Genomic DNA, 19707 nt, shown 5'->3' on the forward strand with positions numbered 1-19707 from the left:
ATAGTACTTGCAAAAACTCCCAGGGTCAAGGGAACTGTTTTGTCAGTGTTTTGATCAAAATAAATATATTCAGTCAAATGTTTCACAGAAGGATTATAGGAAGTAGAAACTCTAACATTTGAATTTAGATCTAATTTGTGAGATAATTGGTACTGCTATTCAAATTCTAGTCTTTTTTGGCCTCAATGACTGTATCCCAATTGAATACAAGTAATTCTATGTAATAACTGTGCTGAAAGAATATGCACGCTAATAAACTCTCTCCTAAGTCAATACTAGGAAAAGGTGACCCTAAATAAACTTAATGTTTTTGTTTGTTTATTTTTTCTTTTCGTGTGAGGGAGACTGTTGGGAAAGAAATAATAAGGCTGGAATGTGGAAAGAAAGTCTTAGGGCTTCTTTCAATCTCTCACTGCTTTCAGTAATTAGTGTTCTAAAATAGAGTTGATGAATGTTATGTAAGAAAACATATCTGTGAAAATAAATGCATTTTTGAGAAGTTTAGTCTAGATGGCATTAACCAAAATATTATGGGTCAGCAAATGGGAAAAACTGTGTCTAAAAATACTTTCAGAGGAAGTAAGCTGGATTTTATTGTGCTTCAGATTTTAAGACACTCAGTATGCATTATGTATTGATTTACATGATCTATGGACTCGAGATTCTCTCTAATACACACACACACACACACACATATGTGTGTGTGTATATATATATATATATATATATATATATATATATATATATGTGTGTATATATATTATATATACAGAGGGTGCCAAAAAATATATACACATTTAAAGAAAGGAAAACTGTATTAAAATTGTAATACTCAATATATACCAATAACGAACGATGAATACAGGTCACGTTTGACTTCTGCAATTACAAGAGGTGCTCATAGTGGTTACCATCAGCATCCAGACACTTCTGATTATGGCGAGCTACTGCTTGAGTAACATTGACCAAAGTGTCCACTTGTGTACATTGTTTTGACATCCCCAGTATGTGCTCATATACACATACATATATGTGTGTGTATGTATGTGTATATATATATATATATATATATATATATATATATATTTATATTTATATAATATTTTTGTATGTATGTGTACACACACACACACACACATACATAAACAAAACCAAATATATAAATTCCTTTTTTTTTCTCAAAGGAAGTGAATTTTTCTTTCAGCATCTAATGTTTTGAGTGTTCAAATTGTAGGGCATATTGAAAATATAAAGTGCGAAGTGTAATAGGAATATACAATTGGGTCAATTTTTTGTCCTGATAATTTTGTCCCTCTCACTGACTACTTATCACCCTAAGGGACCGAACGACTAAAACCTCTGAGAAACTGGAGGTGTGGTCACAACTCTGAGACAGTAAAAGGGCACATGTCTCAGGGAGGTTAGAGAATCAGAGAAATTTGAGTCTGACACTGGGACCTCAACAATCAAGGGCAGACGGGGAGAAGAATCAATGCAGCTGCAGAGGGAGCCTCTACAGAGCTCTGATTTCAAAAGGGTGTCAGAGCCATGCAGATGCTCCATGTATATGTGCTGAATGTGGAATTGCAGCCATGTTTGCATAGTCCTTTTTCAGTGATTAATGCTCACACAGTGTTGTTTAACACAGGTTAATGTTACAGAATTGCAACTCAGTGAGACGAAGTGATGACATGAGATCATGTAGCGTGTGAAAGATGAAGAACTCAAACATAGACCTGTCTGCCACATTTCAGCTCTTCATGGAGAGAAATGCACACACACATACATACACACCGGGGTGCCAAGAAAATGTATACACATGACTTGTATTCATCTTTTATTATCAGTATATATTGAGTATTGCAATTGTAATACAGTTTTTTTCTCTCTTAAAAGGTGTACACATTTTTTGGCACCTTCTGTGTGTGTATGTGTGTGTGTGTGTGTGTGTGTGTTATACGTATATATGTATATTGTGTATGTATATGTAAGTGTATGTATGTATAACGTGTATTATATGTATATACATACACTATACATATACTCAGTTTACATATTATCTTATTATCTGTCTATCTAAACAGTATATATATGACACTAGATTGGATCTATAAGTTATATGCTAAGGCATTAAAACCCAAACCGTCTGGGACAACAATTGGGTTATTCTACTTGTGCTGGAGAAAAGAGGAAGGAACAGGCTCTTGATTTGGGATGGGCGGTGCAGTGCAGATGGCTCTCTGCGAAAGCAAAGCCCTTCTACTTGCCCTTAGCTTCTTTCCTGTTTCTCTTGCACTGAAAGGGGAGGGACTGAAGAGATTGTCAGTACATTCAAGACATCTCACAGCTTGGATGGATTCTGGGAAAACTTAGGGCTGAAGTTTCTCTCTCCTAGGATTGTCTAAACAGTGAAGGAAAACAAAAACATGCCTGGAGGAATGGAGGTGGGAAAGTATAGTTATAATTTTAAAAAGATAGATAAAATTTGCTTGGTAAGCTACAGGCTGGATAGACTACAATTCTGGGCAAGAATCCTAATGAGGTAGTCTCCTGCTAAGTCATATTTTTACCTGAAATTTGCCTGATTTTTACTTGAAATTTGCCTGATTTGTACGCATTCCTCCAGACTGGTCAATAAGCGCAGTAAGGTCTGAAGACTGAGAAGCTACCTGAAGGTGGCCTCTCTTTACATTTGGGCATCTTCCTTCCAGGGCTGTTTCTGGACATTTAAAAAAAATAGATTTCAATGACAGTTTTTAAGTCCCTAGAAAAGGAAGGAGCAGTGTTCATTGTTCCTTATGGTAGACAGGGTATTTGGGGGGTCGAATGAAAGACAGAACAATGGGCTGTCCCCTCTAGAGAAGGATAGAGCCTGGATGGAAACCCAGCTGATAATTTAGCACTGTCCTAGGTAGGTCCCAAAGGATTATTTATGTCCCAGGAAATGGGGAGAAATTCCAGGGGGGAGCTGATATTCATAGGTCAGGAAGCCAAGTAGTTACCTTCTAGAAAGACTGGGGAGTAAGGTTCCAGGTACTTGGTGGAATTCCAAACAGAGGCTTTGCAAAAATGGGGCAGCATACTGAAAACTGATACCTCGCGTATCGGGGACTAACTCCCAGCTCTAATTTGGCTGTCACACGTGAGTCCAGCATCTGACAGCAGGATCCCTGAATCCTCAGTCTAGGAGCATAAATAATTTAAAGCCGCCTTCCCCATCTCCCCCATGTAGAAGTAAGGCTTTTGAAATATTACCAGGATCTGTCTGAATAGAGGGAGATGAACTTGATTTTCAAGTAAAAGGAGCAGCCCAATGCCTCCATGAAAAGCCATGTAGTTCATGCACTGCTCAACTCCAAGGGGCGCCATTCACTGTCTGCAGTGTGAACGGAAACGTCTCTGGAAATGCTGGATAGTCAGAAGCATTTAGAAAGGAGGGACAAGGGGGTCTCTTTGACAGTGACCAATAGGAATTAACATATATTAAGAACAAGTGACTTATTTGAGAAACAAGAGGGAGAAGACAAGAACTACAGGTAGCAATTCTATTAATAGTTCAGAATGAAAATGAAAGAAGTTACAGATTTTTGTCTCTCTTTTTTTCCTCATCTACACAATTCTGGCTTCTTTTTTCTTTTTTACTCTCGGGCTAAAGAGAGGCATGTTATGTAGTCAACATAAATTTTTATGTTAGTCATTTTATAAACATAATTTGTAGCCAAGAACCAAGAGTCACTTGTAGCTTTTTTTCCCCAGAGGATGACTTTGTTGTAATTTGTAATCCCCAACGCTGCCTTAAGCCAATAGAATAAAGGAGTCTACGAGATGTGATATATATTAATGTATATATTTACAATTTTTCATTATATAAAATAGTGATATATTTTACCTTGACGGCTGGTTTGAATTGTAATGGGAAAACATTTGGTGATTGACAATATTATAGTTGCTTCTTGGAGAGAACGAGTGGTTCGTGAGCTCACATGAACTTCAGAAATTATTTTTCCTAACCATCTAGGTTGCGTGTACAAGCCAATATCCTCAGAATGAACTGTGTGGTCTACTGGCAAAAATGTTATCCAGAGGAAGCCTGTTATGTGAAACCTGTGATTGTACAGTTGCATCTGGCAGACAGTTACATTACCAGATAACTTAACCACAACTTTTAATTTTCAAGTTAGCAATTGCTGCCACATATGGCTTTGTTTAAAAGGCTGACGGAATTGCAAACAAGTATTTGTGTGGAAGGGGGTAGTCTGTTGCATGTGAGAATGTATTACGATTCATAAAATGCCATTTGTGCAAAATGTATGGTGAATGATGCTCAGAATGCATTTGTTGGCTTCAAGCAAATTGTCCACCACAACAGTGAGCAATTGATAAAACAATAACCAAACAGCACTCAGTTAAATAATTCAATTCTTCGTGAACAGAAATGAAACAGATCATATATAAGGTTAATGGGGGATCAGTATGAGAAATCTGTTCTCCTTATGGATAAAAGACCATAAATTTAGATCTGTTTGATTACCATGTAGGGATTATAGTACCCATGTCACGGTGGTGACAGGGGTAGCATGTTCCATTTCACTTGTCCTCTAAGAGCAGCATTTCACTATGAATGCTCAGTGCCTGACAGGCATACCCATCATCTCCAATCTTTCCTCTGGGGTCAAAAATATCAACTGAAAGACAATGAAGTAGAATATTTTAAGTAACTCTTTACACATTAAAGTTTCATATAGTGTTTCACAGGCAATTATAGCCTCCTCAAGCTTCCTTTATTACTATGATAGTTCCAATTAAAAGAAACAACCATTTGCAAATGATAGGAGATTAATATTTTTACAAGGTGTTTATTCCATCAGAATGTAAGGAAAGAGACATCACACGTAGAGCTTGGACATTAAACCTTTTCATTATCTGTTGTCTTATAGTTAGGGTCAGTGGTGCGCCTTAACCCCAACTAGAATAATATAAAGAAGCACATACTATTTGGATATGAAACATGAGTTTGAAATCATATAAACATCTTAGTGCAAGTCTAATCAACTAGTGTGCGTTAGACAGAAAAGACTTCAAGGGATAAAAATGAGAGATAATTTAATTGATTGGCTGATTTTTGCAAATTTTTATTTTAAACTGTTTTGAAGTGCTTTTCATGTATCAACTCATTCAACCATCACAACAACCCAATGATATTGATACCTTTACTGCTCCATTTAACAGATTAGGAAATTGAGGCACAGAGTAGTCAAGTAACTTAGTCACAGTGCCAGGGAATAATTTGATTCTACGATTAAATAAATTCTCTAATCATATGTCATTCACTTACCAATACATGAGTCATTTGGTGGATTGCAATAGAGGAATCGAATTTGAACCTATGTATACAATTTTCCAATTAAAAGAACAGAGGCTGAAGTAATACAATAAAAATTGAGGATCTGAGGTGACTACAACTGTGCTGTAAGGTGTAGATGTTAGAATTTTCACAAAGAAAACAGGTCTTCCTCAAACTCCTTGTTTAAGTATGAAATCCAGTGAGGAAGAGCATAATGTTCTGGAAACTATAAATTCTAAAACACATTGTGAAGTGATCCTAAAATTTGAAAGAATAAGACTATATTAATTGTAATACTTCTGCAATTACAAGGGTGGTCAAAGTGGTTACCATCAGCATCCAGACACTTCTGGTTATGACTAACTACTGCTTGAGCATAGATAACATCTTTTAAAATGTATACACATTTTTGGCACCCCCAGTATGTATACATACACACACACACAAATGTATGTATATGTGTGTATATATACACATATACATATATGTATGTGTATATGTATATACATATATAATTTTAAATACTAACAGTAAGAATTAAGTATTTGAAATCATCTATGGTCATACATTTTGCAACTCTTTCTCTAGGAATTGCTGCTATTTTTCTTAGAATTGTTTTGGAGAATGAATTTTGTATGAATTTAAAATTATCTTACTGCCTTAAATTACTGCCCTCTTTATTTCTTAAATCAAGTGAAGTTTCTTCTATTAGTACGCCGAGAGTATAGAGAAATAACTATCCAAAACTACTGTCTCTGAAAGAACATTTTCAGAGTATAATTTAATATTTCCTTAAAAGATCATACTTATAGAACTTTTATATCTGTATTTGCGGTGAAATCATGAAGACATAGTGATGATAGGAGCAAAAGATAAATCATAGACCCTGAAAAACAGTTACTCTTCATTCATCTTTATAATTTTAAGTCTGTCATATTGGGCTTTGAACACTAAGAGTGTCTCTGAAAATCTACAGGGAAATAAAATAAAAGCAATGACTGCCTCACCCTCTATTCTTTTAGTACACTTGAGTTATGTGAAATTGCAAATATATAAAGTTCTGCTCAAGGCATAGAGAATTTATTTTGAAAGATGTTACTTGTCAATGATTAAAATACATGCTAATGAATTTGCTAGTTAAAAATATATTTTTAAGGTGAATAGCTAGAATTTAGTTTTGCCCTTGATGAAAAATGGAAAGGAAGTTAAGGAAAGAAGACACTGCTAGAAAGACAGAAATTAATTTCAAAGTAAATAACTGCAGATTTAATATTCCAATAAGTTACCTAGAAAATTACAGTTGAGAATTTGAAACAATAAAGACCACAATATGCCAATGAAAACTTTAAGACCATGAAGTGAAAAAACTTTTAGAAGCATAAATTCTACACAATTTTTTCTTTTTAAAATCTTGCTTGTTTTATTTTATTCTTCTGAAAATAGAGAAATGATCTATAGTAGCCCCAGATATCTAGTTAATTTATGATTGCCTAAACATACAACTGCATTGTCACAAATAAGTTGCTTTGGATTGTATTTTGTGTGTGTATATGTGTGTGGTGTGTACACATGTAACCATTTACATATGTATTTTGTTAATGGTGCATTTATTAGATTAATATTAAAATTAGCATTCCCTGAGCTGACTCTGCTTTTACATCTGAAGACATTGGAGGCAAGAAGCCAGTATAGGATTAACAATTTGTCATGGATAATTCACAAAATAAATAAACCCAGTGTGAATAATTGAAAATGGGTAGGGTTATAACATAGGAGCTATGGAAAGTTAATTCAAGAGGAAGTTCTCCATAGTAAATGTCCTCTCATTATCCAACTGCTAGAAAAGGCTGGCATTGATAACTCTTAAGAAGAAAGCCATTTGTGCATTATCAGTGTTTCACCATCTTACCTACAAACACATAATCTTTATCTTCCAGATAGGGTGCTAATAGTATTATAAAGAGCAATCTGAGAAACGTGCAAGTTTTACCATGGGTGTTTCGCCTCCTTTCAACTTTGAAAAAAAGATCTAAAACGTTTTCTCCATTTTAGTGATGTAGAAAGACATAAAAATATAGAAAGAGATATGCATGTATAGTTTTGAAATTGTCCTAAGCTGAGATTGCAGTTTAAGAAAATGTAATTAAACAACATGAAAATACATTCATGTCTAAAAAGGACTTGCACATTTGGCTAGTGTTAACATAACAAGGAATTAATCATGCCATATTGAATGTTTGAATTGCTGGTAGTCCTGTATTAGCCTTTTCAGTGTAAATACCTCTTTCCAGATAATAGCCATTTTCCCCACAGTATAGATTTCTGATTTACCAATCTGCAAGATGCTGCCATCCTATGAGGATGTGTTACTTAATCCAGACTCAATTATTTTTGGTGAGATATTAAGTCATTCATTGTGTTCCTTTTTTTAGCTACAATGATATTTTAGTTTCAAAATATGACTGCAACTGAGTTGGAGGTATTTTCATTAAAATTTTATCTGGGCTTTTCCTTAACATGTTTCCTACTTTTTTTTAATCATAGGTTTCATATACACTGGAGAAGTTGTACATCGAATGCTAACAGCCACCCAGTACATAGCTCCTTTAATGGCAAATTTTGATCCCAGTGTATCCAGAAATTCAACAGTCAGATATTTTGATAATGGTACGTATTGGTTAGCCTATTTTTTTACTGTATGTATATTTGTAAGCATCAATCATCAGATTCATACTAATGTTTTAGTAACCTGGGTTTTTGTTTCTTTGTTTTTGGTCGAGTGGATTTATAAACAGCCTCATGCAAGTGCTCTAAGATAATAAATGTGATACTGTTAGTATGGGGAGTAAAGTATATGGTCAAATGCTACTTATTTATTCATTCATTCATTTGTTCAACAAATGTTTGCTAACAGCTAGTAGGCACTATAATAAATGAGTCATACAAAGCAAATATTAATACATTTGATGCTATTTGCAGTAAGTCCTTCCTATTAAAAATACTACATAAGGGTAACTTGTTAGTTCTGATCTTCAAGCAGAGGCAAGTGGCATAGACATTGATACTCAATTTTAAAACCTTATAAATTATATATACCATAAGATGAACACACCTTTTAAACGTTTAGGGTAGTGGATATTTAAAATACACTTACGAAATTTAACTTTCTCTGACTTTAAAATATGAAATAGAGCCTATTAAGGTTTATCAAGTATGCTGACCATAATCTAGCCTTACTACTTCTTTACAAGACACATAAAATTGTCAAAGAAAACCTAGAATACGTCACTAAATGCTATTCAAATATAAGGCTCTAACTTTAGTGGAGAAAATAGGAAAAGAAGAGTTTGTTTTGCAAATTTAATTAAAGATACAAGTACAAACTTCCAGTTATAAAATAAGTCACAGGGATGTAAAGTACAGCATAGAGAATACAGTCAATAATATCATAATAACTATGTACGGTGACAGATGGTTATAGACTTATGGTGGTGCTTCATTTTGTAAGGTGTATAAGCATTGAACTACTATATTGTACATCTGAAACTAACATAATATTGTATGTCAACTATAATTATATATAAATTATTTAATTAGTTAATTTTTAAAGGGAAATTTCTTTATCAAATAGTACTTATTTGTCCAAATGACAATTATATCTTTTAAAATAATAGAAGCATTTGGCAGGAACAAAATTATTTCTACTCTTAATGATCAAGGAAGAAATTTACTATTGAGTAGTATAGACTTAATGGTATAAGAGTTTGGGGGAAATGTGATTATTTTGCTAAAATCCATCTTCTGACCAGTGTGATGAAGCCATTTTACAGGTCAAAATAGCAAAGGAAGAAGGAAGCTAAGTATAGTTAGATATACACTCTGAGAAATTCATTTCAAGCATTTTGAATAACACAAGTGTGTTCCAAAATTAAGTAGCTCTGAGTGTTAACCATTATAGTAACTTGCCCCTATTATTTTAAGAAGTGTTGTGCTCTGTCTTCCCTTTTTAAAAAAATTAATGAGGTGCTAAAGCCCAAGGATGCATAAGTAGATTGTAAGTACACTTGAGGCAGAACCACAACCAGAAACTTACCTGAAGCTTATTCCATTACCCACCAGAAAGAATCACCTTAGTAAACAGGAAATAATTTGATGAAAGTTGATTATTTTCCCAGTTCTGTCACTTACTAGGTGATGTTGGGGACATTTACTGTGGACACAGGATTCTGAAGACTAAGTGTTTCTATTGTTAGCATCAAAATCATAAAGCATATTAAATAAGTCTCTCCCTCCATATATTCTATCATACATAATGTTTCTAAGTAGCTGTTAATATTTGAATTTTACTTTTATTTGAATGAGTTTTAAAAATTAATTTTTAAATTAATTCTGTACACTAAATTCTTTGAAATGAGGACGAGCTATAAGAAAGCAGTTTATCTTGAATACCTGGCAGAAATTCATATTCAGTAAGTCTTACATAATAATCAATGAATGAGTAAATGAAAAAAATTAAATATGTAAGATGAGTTTTTAATTCTGAGAATTATAAAAGTAATAATAATTAAGAATTAATGTATTTTACTTTATTGAAATATCTTCTGTGTAATGACCAATGGAAATATTGAGTTCCTACAATATGACAATGAAAGCTGAGTAATTGCTTGTGTTTTAGTGAATGAATGAAACAGTTTTGAATATTATTATGTTCTTCATGGAGTGCTTTTATGCAATAGCAACTTCCTGAAATATTTCCAACTTTGATGGGTTAGGATCACTAAAGGTATGCTGAAGGATGGGAAATTCAACATTTTAGTTAAGCAACGCTTCTCTAGAGGAGACAGCAGCAGTTTAGAAAGATTCTAAGATAGTGTGAGATGATGCTTCCAATTGTTGTAGGTAGCCTAAATGACAACAGAAGTCTAAGTGAGTCACAGAATGGTAATGCACAAAAACTAGAAAAGTTATAAAAATAAAACTTTTCTTAGAAAAATAACTTGAATAGCAAATTATAAAGTGTAATTCTTACTTACAATCAAAACCTTGATACACATGGAAGCTCTGCATTTTAACACCCTCCACTACATTTTGTTTTTCACGTGACACTTTACAACTTTTTATATTCTCTATCAATTAACAGATTATTGTATAGTTTTTATATACATTTGTGTTTTAACATTTATACTAGAGGTGCCCACCATGATTACAGTATTAGACTATTCTGAATTTTACCTTTACCATTGAGTTTTATAGTTTCATATAATTCTTGTTACTAATTAGCATGCTTTTACTTTTGTTTGAAATCCCTTTAACATTTCCTATTAAGCTGGCCTAGTGGTGATGAACTTCTTCAACTTTTGTTTGTCTGGAAAACGTTTTATCTCTCCTTCAATTCTGAAGGACACCTTTGCCTGGTAGAGTACTCTTGGTTGGCACTTTGAATATTTCATTATGCTCCCACTAGCCTGTAAGGTTTCTGCTGAAAAATCTACTGATAGTTTTATGTGGATTCCCTTGTAAGTAACAGATTGCTGCCTTTAAGATTCTTTCTTTGTCTTCAACTTTTGTTAATTTGATTAGAAGGCATCTCTGTATGAGTCTCTTTTAATTCATCTTCTTTTGTATTTTGGGGATTCCTAGGTCTGGATGTCTGTTCCCCCCTCACCTCCACCCCTGAGACTAGGGAAATTTCCAGCCATTATTTCTTTGAATAAGCTTTCTGCCCCTTTCTATCATCTCCTTCTGGGATCCCTATAATGTAAATATTGATCCACTTGATGGTGACCTATATGTCCCTTAAGCTATCTTTACTCTTTTTTCATGCTTTTTCCTTTTTGCTCCTCTGATTAGCTGAATTCCCCTCCCCTGTCTTCAAGCTCATTAATCCTATCTTCTACTTGGTCTAGCTTTATGCTGAACTCCATTAAAATTTTCTGGTCGGTTATTATACTTCAGCTCTAAGATTTCTCTTTAGTCATTTTTAATATTTTCTCTCTCTTTGCTGAAGTTCTCACTTTGCTCTTGCAATGCTTTTCTGACCTCAGTGAGCATCTTTATACTGTTATTTTGAACTCATTTGAGTAAATCACTTACCTCTACTTCATTAAGATTGGTTTCTGGAGCTTTATCTTGTTCTTTCATTTGAAACATATTCCCTTTTTCTTCAATTTTCTTGACTCTGTATTGGTTTCTGCACATTAGACAAAATAGCTACTTCTTACAGTCTGGTCAGATGGTCAGAGTGATTTTGTATAGGACATAAACCTCATCAGTCAGCCCAGCTAAAGCTCCTGGTTGCCTCTGAAACGTTTGTGATTGTCCAAGATACCATCTTGGTTCTTAGTAGTGCCCGATAGTTGAAAGTGTCCCAAGCCCCATCAGTGTCCTAAAGGGGAAGATTATAGTCAGCACCTAGGTGCAGACTGATTTGTTGCTGGATTCTCAAGCAAAAGCCAGGAAACTATGCAGTCAGACCTCTTCTAGGGAGAAACTGGGAGACAGGCATTTTTGCCTGCTCTTTCTGCAGAGTCTGAGAGTCTAACCCTGGGGAGGTGCTCCTGCACCCATTTGGGAATTGCTTCTTTGTCTGCTATAGCCTGTGACTTGTAAATGCAAGCCCTGCTGGCTACCAGAGCAAGGTGGTTTAGATGCCTAAACCTCAATGGCAGCCATAAAAGTTGGGGCACTACAGGTGTAGACAAGCTTTTTCCAGATAAGGACTGACACTTAGCTTTATTGTTGGAGTAAGCTGGAGGAAGATGGTATGGGAAGTGCCCACCAGCTCTTTTGGGCCCTGGGAGGATAATAGTCAAGTACCTAGATGACTGCTAACTAGATGCCAGACCCTCATGCAGCAGCTTGAAAAATACGTAGTCACACCCCTTCCAGGAAAAGACTGGGAGGTGGGTACTTTTGCCTGCTTCCTCTCTGCTGAGTTCTGGGGGAATGAATAGCCATGGCAAGCGCTCAAGGGTATGCCTGGTAACAATTGCTTCTTTGTCTGCTGCTGTCCTATAGGATGCATGAATGCAAATCCCATTGTCTATCACAATTAGGTGATCTAGGGAGTTGTTCCTCAACTGCTACCACAAAAACTGGGTGCCAGATATGTGTGTAAGCTCCCTGCAGAGAGATACTCGTGATCTGGTTTTATCATTAGAGTGAGCCAAAAGGAAAAGGCGGGGTAAATGCCCCGTGGCTCCTTTGGACTCCAAAGAGAATCCGAGTCAGCACCTAGATGGGTTCAGTTTCAATGTGGGTATTTTCTCAGTTGCCCCATGCATAGTCATTTAGCTATCTGGATTTAGTATCTGGATTTCTCTCAGAGGAAATTATTCTGTGTGTAGCTGTACGTTTGGTGTGTCCATGTGAGGAGGGAAATTCAGGAGCCTCCTGACATCTTGGTCAGAAGCTCTCCGCATTAAATTATAATAAAAAATACTGTAAATACACCATTCATCTTGTACAGGATTAACTCAGGAAGAGTCAGATGAAAGAAATGGATATGGCAAAGTATGTGGGAAGGGAGGTGGACTTCCGTGTCCCTCTGGGCAGTATCTTTCCAGCTCCTCCACGTCTTCACCAATGCAGAAGCTCTCTGTCATGCATTCTTGATTTTTCTTTTCTTTTTTAATCAGATATTTACCGATCTGGGAGATAAGTTTTACTCTTTAATTCTGAGAGTTTCGTTTTCTGTACAACATTTTTTGGCAGCATGATTTTTTTCACTGAACAGAAAATCTAATACTAAGAGCTAAGCAAAAGTGTTAGCTGCTCACTTGTTTTCTTTTAAAAAATAGAGAGAGAATAAGCAATGTCAGTTAAAACAAGTAGATGAATTCTCACTAGTGGCTATTAAACGGTGTTTTAATTTATATTTGATGTTAATAGTTTTATAGTAAACACTGGCAGATTGTCTCATCAGAATATGACATATAGCACTGAAGAGTTATCCCAGTGTACTTCAAGGAGGCTTCAGAAATCTTAGCCTGGGGCCCTTTAAGCTACCTTGCAGCCTCCTGGAAGCAATACAACAAAAGACAGAAATGCAGTCCATGTGAATCAAAGAAGAATATTACCATTAGTGTTAAAAGAATTTCTTCAGCATGGAAGAGTATAATTCTAAGTATGGAAGAGACATTTTCAGGTCTTTTTAAAAGTGATTCTAGCCTTCTGAATGTGTTCCTTTCTCTCAGCATTTGTCAATGTATTTGAAATTCATTCAATTCACTTGGGCTGCATTTTGAAAGTGGCTTATGGAAATTTAAGTAGACAGTACCTATTAACATTAATGGACTTCCTAAGGCAAAATTCCCCCCATGCTGGGCTCAATATTAACCTCAGTATGAGGTTAAATTTTACCAAATATTTAGAGAATACTCAATTCTTTAACAATATTCCAAATGCTGTTTCGATAACAGTATTCCAGTTAACCGTATAAAAACTCAAGTAGTGCTACTACTAGATTTGTAGGCTAGATCCATATTTTTGTGAATGTTCCCACCAGAATTGAATGATATATTTATCTCATTGCATTTTTTTCTGTTCCGATGGGGTTAATAGGCACAGCACTTGTTGTCCAATGGGACCACGTACATCTCCAGGATAATTACAACCTGGGAAGTTTCACATTCCAGGCAACCCTCCTCATGGATGGACGCATCATCTTTGGATACAAAGAAGTAAGTAATGTATTGACGACTTCCTTCCCCTTTGACCTTGACCTGTATCTGTTCTTTCCTTCAGGTGTCAGGAAAGGCACACTTTATAGTTATGAACCTCAAATCATTTTCTCACTTCTTGGTTTCCTTTGCTTCATTAAAAAAAAGAAAAAAATAGATGTTTTTTAATCTACTGGGTAGCACTAATTGTTAATTCTCTGGGTTTTGTTTTGTTTTTTATCCTGTTATTATTGGCATTACATTATAATCCATGAATTTTATAAAATTATTGAATAATTATATTCTAGTGATAGTATAATGAAATGACTCTAAGAAAAATGATTTGCAATTTGGGATGTGATTATTTATATAGTATATGATATGGTTTTTTGATTTTGCCTTGTCAATTTCTGTGAATTTTTTGGTTCTATCTCCAAAATTATTAGTAAGCATGTAAATGTGTATGGCTGAATGACCCAGGACTGAAAGCATTCCAGGACAGCCTTTCACCAATGGTTATTTCAAGCTGGTAGGAAAGACTAATTAGAGACATAAGTGACAGAAAGAACAAAGGAATTTAAACTTATGGTTTGCTTCATTTTACCAAATGGACAAAGTAATGAATGGAAACTTAATAAATTGTAGCCTTAAATTTACAGAATATCTAAATTAGAAGAATAGCATATTTGGTTTAAAAGTCTAATGACAATGTAATTAAAGTCTATTAGACAATCTAATCTTTGGGGGAAGAAAACAGAATAAAGTTCCAGGAACAGCAGATACGGTATTTTAGGCATTCACTAGGCATAAGAGAAAGTCTGACAATGTGTATTGATAAAGGGCACTATTCACCCATGGATGGATAGGAATTTATCATAATATGGTCTCAATATCTTATTTTCAATCGAACGGTTATTTTCCTTTAGTAAATGAATCCATTCCTGTTAAGAAGATGTTGACAATTTTAAAAGGATTCACTTTGGTCAAGTCTTCTGAAATTTATCTTTTCTATAAAATGAGGGGTAGTTATATTTAATTGGATAAGCCAACTTTTAGAAATCTCATAACTAGGCTATATGTTTCCACTCCTTTGAAGAATTCTTCTGTCTGGAATTAATCACTTACTTGGAGCAATAAGTCGAATACCGTATAGGATCTATTCTGCTCGGTGCTTCTTTATCCAGAGCTATATTTTGATACCATAGCCCATCGTATCTTATATCACAGCCCCTGGAAGCTGAGATTGTATCACTCAAAGGGACTTATTCATTCCAAGTTTTCATTATAATCTAGTGTGCTACTGGGACTGCAGAGTGATGTTATGGAATGTTAGTTTGCAACATTTTTAACCAACAGTGGTAAAGTTTCTGGAAAGATGCAGGGTCAGTAAGTCTAGAGTCTTAAACCTCACTAACTGCAGGCTTTGTTAAAACAGAGGTTTGTTCTATTGTGGTCTCTCTCTCTCTCTCTCTCTCTCTCTCTCTCTCTCTTTCATCAAAATTGCCATCTCCATTTACACTGTTCTCAGTGGGTGTCTTGCATTGAAGAGTTAAAAGTTTATTTTTCCTATTCTCTGTTTACAGTGGGTTTCGTATTTTTTAATTGTTTTTCTTTATTTTAATCAAAGAAAATGTTTCCAATATGTTTTTGTTTTGTTTTTTCCTGTTTTGGCATGGGGAATATTAAGCTGTAAGCAACACTTTATTGATATTCTCAGCTTATTGTCCGGTTGAACATCAGTCCTTCTGAACGCAGAATTTTAAATAAGTCATTATTTTATTATTTGCCTACTGTCCTTTCTCTGGCCTCATTAGGAAGCAGTTTCTTATTTCCTGTTCTACCTTTTTTTTTTTTCCTGATAATTGTCATGCATTTTATTTTACTGAGGCAAATTTCTTTTTGTGAAATTTTCCACAATAAAGGTCTCTTTGCATTTACAGTAAGAGGTAGATGCTCTTGGCACTTCTAGAAAAATGTTTATAATCATAATAGCATAAAATGGTTCTTTGCATAATATATTATATTTGACAGAATGCTTTCACATGCATTATAGTTTTCAATTATTCAACAGTATCCTGTATTCTTAATATTCCTAGTCTTCATAAAGGTACTGGCACATCGAAGGTGTTTAATAAATGTATGTGGCTTAATTATGAAATTAGATCATGCACAATTAGCTTTATTTATAGCTAAGCAGACTGAGTCAGACAGGTTAATGACATACTTGACGTTACAGAGCTAGCTGAGGACAAATCTGGGACTAAAAACCTTAATTTTGTGATCCCAAGAGACCTAAACATTTTTTCTTTCCCAAGGAGATTATGTGTAACAATTCACAAATGACTTTCTCATTTGTTTTTTCAATAAATATTTGTTAATGTTTGGTGTTTAATAATCTTTTCATCTGATTCCAATGTATTACACAATTTTAGTCCCACAGAATCAGAAGAAATATTCCTAGTTAAGTTACCAAGCTAATAAAATCTCAAGAACATAAGACTATAAGGAGTATAATTTTGCGTTCCTGTGCAAGTTAAACTTACAGAACCAAAATTATAGATAGAGAGGGAGTGTAATTCTTTCTGTAGTAATTTGCTTCTAGCTGGCTAATGCCAGTTTTGTTTTATTTTATTATATTTTATGTAAGAAGAAAAATTCTGATTTATGCAGAAAATACCAATAAAGGACTTAGTAAAATTGTAGAGTGAAATTAGTAATGCATTGAATAAATTTATTGACACAAATTTCATTTTTATTACTCTCAAATGATTTATTCCAGTAGCTAATTGTGTTTCTCTTAGTAACTCCTAATGTACCCATGCTAACCATTCAAATGATCTCCAATTCTATCATGTTCTATATATTATCATTTCTCCAACAATGCAGTATTTTACAATGCAAATTAGATAAATTATGATCAATAATTTAGAAAATCCACTTGCCCTTTACATAACAATCTTGCTTATAATAAGATTGAGAAAAGGAAGCACTAGAGCTGTCTAAAATAAGATTTGCTTGTAGCATCCAGTATTCCTCCACCAAAGTCCCAGTGTTCTCCTGACCATCCTGGTGAGAGAAACAGTGGAGACACAGACTCTTTTACATAATTAAGTTATCTCTCCTAATATTGTAGCCCTGTGTTAGTCAACCAAAGATTTGAAATTCTATTTCAAGTTGCAGGCCCTTATTGTTACACAGCTGTTTATTTTTGTTAACTCCAAAGTTATAGTTTACTTAGGATGAAGCCAAAGCACAAACAATGCATCATCTTTTTCAAAATTTCCTCTCAAATTATCAACTGTTCACTTTAATGCATTTTTTTGGTGTCAGGGTATCCATTTATTTCTTTTGCATAAATTTGATTACATAATGAAATCAGTCATCTTGTCATCTATTTCCATAAATATATTAATAATGATTCTTTAAAGTTCATGGCTGATAACTCTAATATCTACATTTCCCTTGGGACTGTTTCTGTCATCCGGGTTTTTTTCCCCTGTAGTTTTTCATTCATGGGTCATATCTCCCTCCATGCTAGGTAATTTTTGATCAAATGCTGGGCATTGTTTACAGAATACTAAAGAGATACTGTGAAGTTGTCATGATGTTTCTTTTTCCAGAGAGGGTTTACTGTGTTTTGTTTGGCAGTTAGGATGGAAGATGAATGCTGTACAGTGCCATGTTCATTCTAAGGTGGGCATCAGTGCTTGTACAGGCTGGTTTTCTGATTAGCACTTACTCTCAGGGTGTAGTCCTTCAAGAATCTCCATTTAAGGCCTGGGTGTTTACTACAGACCTTTGGCCTCAGTGGCCCTGAACTTCTGCATTTTCCTCAACTCTGAAACTGCCTGAAGTTCTATTCAGCTTCTCAGTCTTTGAACCGGGCTTAAGAATTCTCAAATGCCTTGATGAGAAAGTGGTGTTCGGTTCACTTCTGTGATTTCCTTTCTCTGGAATTGAGGGTTCTCAAGCCCTTGTTCTTTGATAGCCACTTGGTGCCTTCAGCAGGTGCTTTCCATATGTGTTACTCATCTTTCCTGCTTGATATCAGTAGTAGCAATGGTCTTATACAATGGGGTTTGCCATAACCAGAAGTCCTATTCACTTCTAATAACAATCTCCAAATTTGATAAATCCAGCATTTATTGAGCTATTCATATAGATCAGGCCATTCCCAGGTGCTTAAAATTGATCTCATATAATTTTCACAAAAACCAAGAGGAAGTTACTTTCATCATTTATAGAGAAGGAACCTGAAACACCCAAAGAGGTTACGTAACTTTCCCAAAATTATGAAACAAAGGTTCACTCGAGGGAATATGACTCCTGAGCCTGTAGCCTAACTAGTGTACCGTACTGCCTTCCTAGACTTCCTTTTGAAGAAATGACTGAACTACTTCACTCGCTTTGATATACTCGACAATCTTTCCTGGTAGTCATTATTATACTGCAACTCAGCCACTTGAGAGCATGGGTGAGAATGGTTTGCCTTTTCACAGCATTTACGTTATTTTTTTCATTTTTTTAAAAAGGAAAAGAAGTTGTACATAAGCAAAATATAATAATAAAAATATACATTCTTTCTTAATAAAATTGAGTTTGGAAAATTGAATTCCCTTTACCTATTCTGTTACTAACTAGCTATGACCCTAGAACCCAGATTCTTTCTATTATTTTAAGTTGTCATTGAATAGTGATGACTCTTTGCTTGATTACAGTAGATACAGACCTGAATTTTTTTTGTCTATTGGTCTATTTTTGTCTAACAAAGAAACTACCTACTCACAAAAAATGATTCCATTCCAAAAACATTAGAAATTTGAAATCAGATTTCTTACCATCTTTGATGCTATCCTAGTATATGATAATATTTTAGAAGTTGCATTTCCTCCAACTTGCTTCATTTCTCCTCTATTGTATATTTTGAATTTATTGTTACTTTAGATACAAACTAGGGAAGGATGTGATTCTTTTTGTGTGTATCAAAAGTTTGTTGTTTTTGTTTGTTTGTTTGTTTGTTTTACCAGCTCATGGAAGGAACAGGGTGGTCATCAGTTTCAGACAATGCAGTTAAAAAGTAAAATGTCACGTAATATTTCTACATGGTGATGGTGAGAGTCAGAGAATACATACCCCACCTGAGAGTCAACCTATTCTGTCCATTTTCTGGGTTGAATATCTTACTGTCTCCTTCAGCAGCAAACTTTAGAGGAGGTCAGTATAGTGGAATTTTATTGTTTATTAGATAAAGTTACTTTTTAATCTATTCTACCATGTAAGTGTTCAAACCTAGTGTTCCTTAGTGTAACATTTACTGTTTCTGTGGAAGAATGCATAGTTAGTAAACCAACATTGCCAGTTGGTTGTAGGTTTAAATGGCAGCCTTCATATACTTTTTGAATTTTTATGAACACTGTTTCTCTTATTTAAACTTTAATGACCCTTCATTCATTGTAATCATCCTGAAAGTATAAAAATGAACACTTGCTGAGCTTGTAGAATTTGTGGGACGAAATAATACAAAAGAGTAAGAAAAAGCCAAAAGGAACTAAAGAGTGAAACCATTGCCATTTAAATATGAAGTACTTTACCTTCTATATCAATTGTTGTATGTGTGAGAATGTTTGATATGTTTATATATAATCTAGATATATAGATATGTATGTATATATTATACACATACATATACACACACACACACAA

At 34.5% G+C, this 19707-nt stretch overlaps 1 protein-coding gene across 5 annotated transcripts in view; it reads left to right on the plus strand.

Annotated features, from left to right (window-relative positions):
- PLXDC2 (plexin domain containing 2) overlaps positions 1–19707 on the plus strand; it is a 390269-nt gene that overhangs the window by 254517 nt on the left and 116045 nt on the right. For all 5 annotated transcript variants that reach the window (XM_074324846.1, XM_074324845.1, XM_074324844.1 and 2 more), the window contains 2 exons: positions 7889–8011; positions 13907–14025. In XM_074324846.1, the coding sequence (XP_074180947.1) occupies positions 7889–8011; positions 13907–14025 (242 nt within the window). The remainder of the gene's footprint in view (positions 1–7888; positions 8012–13906; positions 14026–19707) is intronic.

Source organism: Rhinolophus sinicus, linkage group LG02 (assembly GCF_036562045.2).
Source record: "Rhinolophus sinicus isolate RSC01 linkage group LG02, ASM3656204v1, whole genome shotgun sequence".
NCBI classification, from domain to species: Eukaryota; Metazoa; Chordata; class Mammalia; order Chiroptera; family Rhinolophidae; genus Rhinolophus; species Rhinolophus sinicus.